Raw genomic sequence first — 7,500 nt, forward strand, 5'->3', positions numbered from 1 at the left:
TTCCGAAAAAGGTCTCTAAGAAGTAGGAGTGTTGAGAGATTCTTCGTAAGAACTTCACTAAAAGGAACTATGATGTTTACCTTGTCTTTTTACCCATGAATCGAAATGTTATCATTTTCTTGCAGATTGCAAATTTTCATGATATGGTAAACATTTACGAAGTAAAAAAACATTTTGTGAAGTGTTTTATTCTCCACAACGTGATATAGCGAATGCATGTAAATTAAATAATTACAATATATATGAAATGTAAAAAAACAAACAATATGATTCTAACGCTAAAGAAAAAAATCAAAATATAAATTCCGAAGACTTCTTATACTTATCTACTAGTATATATACTAAATATTGAAAGGGAGAAACGGAGCCAACACCAAAATCTAAAGTCTGCCCTTATTGGCTGAAAGGTAGTAATTACTTTGAACCTTTTGTAACATTTATCTTAACCTGCTTGTATAGGAGAGCTGTCCAATAGAAGAAAGTGTTAGCTTTAATAGCTAGTACCATCCTTATATTCTGTTACACATTTGATAATTCAAGATCACGACAAATAAAAAATCGACCATATTCGTAATTTTATTCCTTTTGTGAGCTTTATATGTGTTAGTTTTAAAAGATTGAAATAAAAGAAAGTTTCGTGTCTGCTTAAACCTGTTCAGTAATGTAATCAAAAGGTTTTTACATTAAGCTTAGCCAAAGGTATGGAGGCCGTGGCGGTCACTCGACTATCAAGTTGGTCTTGAATGCAAGATAAACTTAATTGGATCTTCCTTCCATAGTCCATTCAATAATGATACTCGTTTCTCCATGCAAAAATATCTTGATGTATATGATCTATATATATATATATATATATATATATATATATATATATATATATATATATATATATATATATATATATATATATGCATGTATGTATGTATGTATGTAGGTAGGTATGTTTGTGTGAGTGTGTATGTATGTATGTGTGAGTGAGTGAGTGTGTGTGTGTGTGTGTGTGTGTGTGTTTGTGTGTGTGAGTGTGTGTGTGTGCATATATATATATATATATATATATATATATATATATATATATATATATATATACATATATATATATATATATACATTATATATATATATATATATATTATATATATATATATGTATATGTATATATATATATTATGTATACATACATATATGTATATCTATATATATATATATATATATATATATATATATATATATATATATAAATATATATACATATATATTTTATACACACACACACACACACACACACACATATATATATATATACACATAATACTTATAGATAGATAAACAGATATATAAAGTGTTGTTCCGGCTTTCTATGCATCGAACAACCGTAGATTTTCCTTTACACAATAAAGAAGGTGCAGGTTAGGTTAGGTTCGAGTCCGCAGAATAAGCCTATACCCCCAACTCTTAAGGGAATATTCATCTGCTCAAAAACAGAAACAGGGAGGAACAGCGAATTCCTGTTTTCATCAACAAAGAGAGAGAGAGAGAAAGAGAGATGGCGATAGGAAGGGCATCCGGTAGTGTAAACTTTGCCAGATTGAATATGAATGCGGATTCAAAATGATTCAGATTATGCTAGGGCGTTCTCCATAGACGACGCACATTCAGACCACTGTGAGACTGAGAAGTGGGCTAAGGCTACTGTATCAAGACCGGATACAGCTAGAGAAGTTAGCTCAAAGAGAGAGGAAAGATAGGAAGGACAGGAAGATTTGGTCTGGGACATTGAAAGAGGGAACATTAACAGGAAGAGGGAGAGAGGTGTCTGATTCCAACATTGCTAATCCTTTCAGTGGCATCACATACTATTGCAGCGCATGCAGTTGAACCTGTGGCTGAAGATACTGACCCATCAGTGAAAATAAGTTGTTTTATCTTATATTCTTGCTTAATCTTGTGAATTTGTTTCAGAATGTTATTTCTTACTTTAGCTTTCAAGTGGGCGTCATTTTCAATTTGCTTTTTTGGAGGGATACTTGCTTTGATGATGTCGAAATGTTTTATCTCCCATGGCGAACAGAATGTTTTTGAGGGATGTCTTTGCAGAACTTTGTCATATGGCCTCGAAGCTCTGTGCATGTTTTTTTTTTACCCAAGCAGATCTGTGGTGCCCTGTGGAAAGGCAATTTAGCAAGGATTCCTTGGCTGAAGTGGAAGAAAACATCCGGCTCATCAAGGATAAGTGTAAGATGAGTAAGATACACAGCAGGTGAAATTGAGGATTTTGAGGTCACTGTTGGTTTACATCAGGGTTCAGCATTGAGTCCATTTTTATTTGCCATCATCATGGATTGTATGGCAAGGGAGATATATAGAGAGGCACTATGAGATGTGTTATTTGCAGATGTTAATACAGAGACGAGAGAGGAGGCAGATGAAAGGTTGGAGTGATGGCGGGAAGAGATGGAGGATAGCGGCAAGAGAATTAGTAGAGAAAAGATGGAGTACTTGAGGATGAGAGGGAAGTGGGGCAGTGATGCTTATGCAAGAAGAAATGGTTAGAGGAGTAGAAGAGTTCGAGTACTTGGGGTCAATGGTGCAGGCAGATGGAGGGTCAGAGAAGGAAGTAGCTAGAGGAATACAAGCAGGATGGGGAGCATGGAAGATCACAGGACTGATGTGTGACAGAAGAGTACCAGAGATGGTGAAAGGGAGAATGTACAAGACCATGGTGAGACCTGCGATGATGTATGGGATGGAAGCAGTGGCGGTCACTAGGAAACGGGAGATGTGAGTAGCAGAAACAAAGATGCTGAGATGGTATCTTGGACTGACATTGAAGGAGGGGATTATGAACAAAAGAGTGAGAGAAAGAGTGGCAGCAGAAGGGTTGAGAGAAAAGTTGAGAGAGGCCAGGTTGAGGTGGTTGGGGCACGTTGTGTAGAGAGAGGAGAGATACATAGGGAACAGAGTGAGGAAGGAGGTGGTTGGGCAGAGAAAGAGGGGAAGATCAAAGAGAAGGGCTGTGTGAAGGAAGATATGAACACAAGGGGGTTAAAGGAGGAAGATGCAAAAGACAGAACACTATGAAGAAAATCCACACTGGCGAAGAAGAAAGAGAGAAAGAGAAAGGTGGGGGGGGGGGGGGGCGACCCATAGCCACAGCTAGACAGACAGATAAGTGGACAGACAGATAGTTCAAAAAAGTGCAAACGCATGATTTTACACCAAGTGTGCTTCAGCTTGAATTTTTGCAGCCTATATGACTATAACTGATTGCATTTGTTAGAAAACCCTTGTTCAGAGACTTCAATTCATACTTTATAGGAGAATTGGTAAATGAGAAAGTAGTTATCAAATATGATGTAAATAAATTAGCCATAGCACAGTCTGAAGAAGGCCCTGAGCATGGGGATCTTAAAGCATGCATCGGGAATGGGAGTTCTAGGATCTTTCAAGATTGGTCCCATGAATATAACTGCATCAGAGGATGCTAGAAATACTGTTTCCAATTTCGGTGCAAAGAAGGAAGTAGCTAGGAGAGCTGTACTAAAGGTCAAGGAGGCTAGAAAAACGGCCGGTGAAAAAGCTGCAGCTAAAAAGATGAACAAGAATGTTGCTTCCAAGAAACTTTCCTGCGAAGAAGGCTGCCAAAAAAAAATTACGAAGAAGGATGTTAAGAAAGAAGGGAAGAAGCCAGCTGCCCAGAAGACGACCAAGCAAAGTCCTGCCAAGAAAGGGGCCAAGAAACCCATTCCGAAAAAGGTCGCTGAGAAGTAGGAGTGTTGAGAGATTCTTCGTAAGAACTTCACTAAAAGGAACCATGATGTTTACCTTGTCTTTTTACCCATGAATCGAAATGTTATCATTTTCTTGCAGATTGCAAATTTTCATGATATGGTAAACATTTACGAAGTAAAAAAACATTTTGTGAAGTGTTTTATTCTCCACAATGTGATATAGCGAATGCATGTAAATTAAATAATTACAATATGTATGAAATGTAAAAAAAACAAACAATATGATTCTAACGCTAAAGAAAAAAATCAAAATATAAATTCCGAAGACTTCTTATACTTATCTACTAGTATATATACTAAATATTGAAAGGGAGAAACGGAGCCAACACCAAAATCTAAAGTCTGCCCTTATTGGCTGAAAGGTAGTAATTACTTTGAACCTTTTGTAACATTTATCTTAACCTGCTTGTATAGGAGAGCTGTCCAATTGAAGAAAGTGTTAGCTTTAATAGCTAGTACCATCCTTATATTGTTACACATTTGATAATTCAAGATCACGACAAATAAAAAATCGCGCTTATTCGTAATTTTATTCCTTTTGTGAGCTTTATATGTGTTAGTTTCAAAAGATTGAAATAAAAGAAAGTTTCGTGTCTGCTTAAACCTGTTCAGTAATGTAATCAAAAGGTTTTTACATTAAGCTTAGCCAAAGGTATGGAGGCCGTGGCGGTCACTCGACTATCAAGTTGGTCTTGAATGCAAGATAAACTTAATTGGATCTTCCTTCCATAGTCCATTCAATAATGATACTCGTTTCTCCATGCAAAAAATATCTTGATGTATTATATATAAATAGATATGACTTGGAATGCAGTATAATGAAAAAAAAAATCTACCAATATATTTGTAACAATGTCTTGTTTAGAAAAAAAGAAAGAAAAAACAAACAAACATGTAGGCATTCTACCCCAGCCTCAGTTTCAAATTGAATTCTGTAGAATGTAACTAATATAAATGCGAAAAAAAAAAATTGTTTATCACACACACACACAAGGATAAACAACAGCTTTAATCGGTCTATAGTAACTTGCCAGGGAGTTTTATTATTTATTTGCGTCTTTTACCCCCTTTTGGTTCTCACTTATGATCCTTGGAATGGTTCAGCCACTCGAAGATCAAAAGGAAACTTGGTTCACATCCGAACCACATCCATTTACAAATATGCTCAAAACAAGTAAACAAAAAAACAGAACCCAGCACAATGAATATAAGAAGTGTAGTGTATAACAGTGGGAGCAAAGTGGTGTTTGACGGTATCAGCCAAGTACAAATAAGGCAATGTTGAGAAAGAGAGAAGAATTCCAACTTGCCAGGAGTCGCCATACTCCATTTTCAACCGTTTCTGTTTGTACGCTCGCCTGTCAGGAAATTTATATCAAACCAAAGTCATTGCTTCCCAAGGGGGCTTACTTCACTTCTGTTGACCATAAGTAATTCTAGCCTTGTCAAAATCAGGAATGACAGTAGTGTTATTCAAGAGCAAATATGGTTTACACGGCAAGGGGTTAGTTTATAACGTTTTTCTCTTTTATTTTCTGTTTCAGCTCCAGTGCTTTAGTTCTTAGATGGAGAAGTCTATCTTTGCTTACATAAGAATAATGAACTTTAGAAGTGGACACGCGCTGAATGAAAATAATATCGTTATATTATAAAACAAAGTAAAAGGTAGTCTAGTCAAGCGGTCGGAGAAGTTCGCTATGCTTTCGATGGCTTTGGCTTCTACTTCGAGTTTGTGAGGATAGTTTGATATAAGCTTCGGGACATGATTGTTCGTTAGTGAATGATTCAAATAGACTTTTATCGATCGAAATATTTTTGTTCATTATACAATCTAACAACTCATTATACTATTATACCATCTAACAGTTTCTAATTAAGAAACTTTTGATAGAATATATTATACTTCAAAAAATAAACCCACCGCACTTTAGAATATTCAAGTCCTCAATAGAATCAACATTGGCAGTGACCACAGGATGCTGAAAGGATGCAATATGACTTCTCTTCTTTCGCTACATAGGACAACGTCGTCTGCAAACATCATAGACCACGGCGCTCCTTTCCTAAGCCCATCAGTTAACTTATCCATGATAACAGCAAACAAGAATGGGCTTAGGGTTGAATCCTGATGTAATCCAACTTCCACCTTTAACCCTTCTGTGGTACCCACTCCACTTCTCACTGCTGTCATACACTCATTATACATAACTTGGACCACCCTTACATACATTTCAGGTGTCGATGACTCCCGCATACAGTGCCACAGTTCTTCTCTTGGTACTCTATCATATGCCTTCTCCAGATCAATGAACACACAATCCAGTTGCTTTTTTCCCTCTGTGCTTCTCCATCAACATTCGCAGTGCAAAAATGGCATCTGTGGCACTTCTCCCTGGCATAAAACCAAACTGTTCATCACAGATTCTGCAGCAGCTCCTTAGCCTTGTGTCTATCACCCTTTCCCACAACTTCATTGTATGACTCATTAGTTTGATGCCCCGGTAGTTACCACAATCCTGCGAGTCTCCTTTGTTCTTTTAAATGGGTATCAATGTGCTCTTTCTCCACTCATCTGGCATTCTCTCTCCTACAAGGATTTTGTTGAATAAAGATGTTAAGTATCCAACCCCTGCTTCTTCTAGACTTATCCATGCTTCTATAGGAATGTTATCTGGTCCTAAAGCTTTGCCTCTCTTCATCATTTTCAGTGCCTTGTTTACCTCGTCCTGTGTTATTCCTGCAACCATTAATTCTGCCATCACCCCATTTTCCTCTCTCATGTCCCTGGGGTTTTCAACATTCATCATCTCTTCAAAGTAGTCTTTCCATCTCTGCAGCACCTCCTCCTCGATGGTTAACACTCTATCCTCAGCGTCCTTTATCAGCCTGATTTGTTGTACATCCTTTACTGCTCTATCCCTCTGCTTTGCCACTCTATACACCAAGTTTTCCCCCTCTTTCGTATCCAGCTTCTCATATATCTCCTCACTCGCTTCTTTCTTTGCTTTCACTGCTGCCACCTTTGCCTTGTTCTTCGCTTCCTTGTACAAAAACTCAGATCTTTTCTTTTGTGCCACTCTTTCCATGCTTCTTTCTTTCTCGCAATAGCTTCCTGTACTTCTTCGTTCCACCACCATGTTTCCTTGTCCTCCTTCTTCTTCCCAGTTGTCACACCAAGCAATTCCTTTGTTGTTTCCCGCAATACATTCGATAAGTCTACCCAGGTGTTATCTTCCTCCCACTTCATCTTCTGGTTTACCTCCAGTTTAAATTTTGCTCCAAAGTCTTTTTCTTGCAGTCTCCACCACTTGATTCTAGGTTCTACCTTTACCTCTCTTCTCCTTTGGCTCATCAGCCTCATTTTCCCAATGACTACGTGTTTTGCCACGCCTTCACCTGGAATGACCTTACAATCTCTGCCTTCCTTCAAATGCACTCTGTGGCACAGGATGTAATCAATCTGAGTATGCCAACCTCCACTTGTGTATGTGACTGCGATTCACGCTTACTGTAAAAGGTGTTTATCCCAGCCATGTCTGTGCGATGGGCAAAGTATACAATGGCTTGACCCTCATCATTGCGTGCACCATACCCATACTTTCCTAGCACTCTCTCATCTCCACTGTTTCCCTCACCAACATGTCCGTTAAAATCCGCACCAATTATGAGTCTTTCCTCCCAAAACTCCTCTTTCTCTTCTCTGTCATTA

The 7,500-nt window shown here is 37.8% G+C and overlaps 1 protein-coding gene across 1 annotated transcript; it reads left to right on the top strand.

The window, feature by feature from the left end:
* The first annotated feature begins 3,121 nt into the window (after positions 1 to 3,121).
* On the top strand, positions 3,122 to 4,779 carry LOC147471730 (uncharacterized). The gene has a single exon (XM_086537545.1). The coding sequence runs from the start codon at positions 3,400 to 3,402 to the stop codon at positions 3,769 to 3,771; it is 372 nt and encodes a 123-aa protein (XP_086393671.1). The 5' UTR covers positions 3,122 to 3,399; the 3' UTR covers positions 3,772 to 4,779.
* Positions 4,780 to 7,500: the final 2,721 nt, after the last annotated feature.

This window comes from Penaeus japonicus, unplaced genomic scaffold (assembly GCF_977035675.1).
Source record: "Penaeus japonicus unplaced genomic scaffold, GWHDUDI00000001_assembly GWHDUDI00000006, whole genome shotgun sequence".
NCBI classification, from domain to species: Eukaryota; Metazoa; Arthropoda; class Malacostraca; order Decapoda; family Penaeidae; genus Penaeus; species Penaeus japonicus.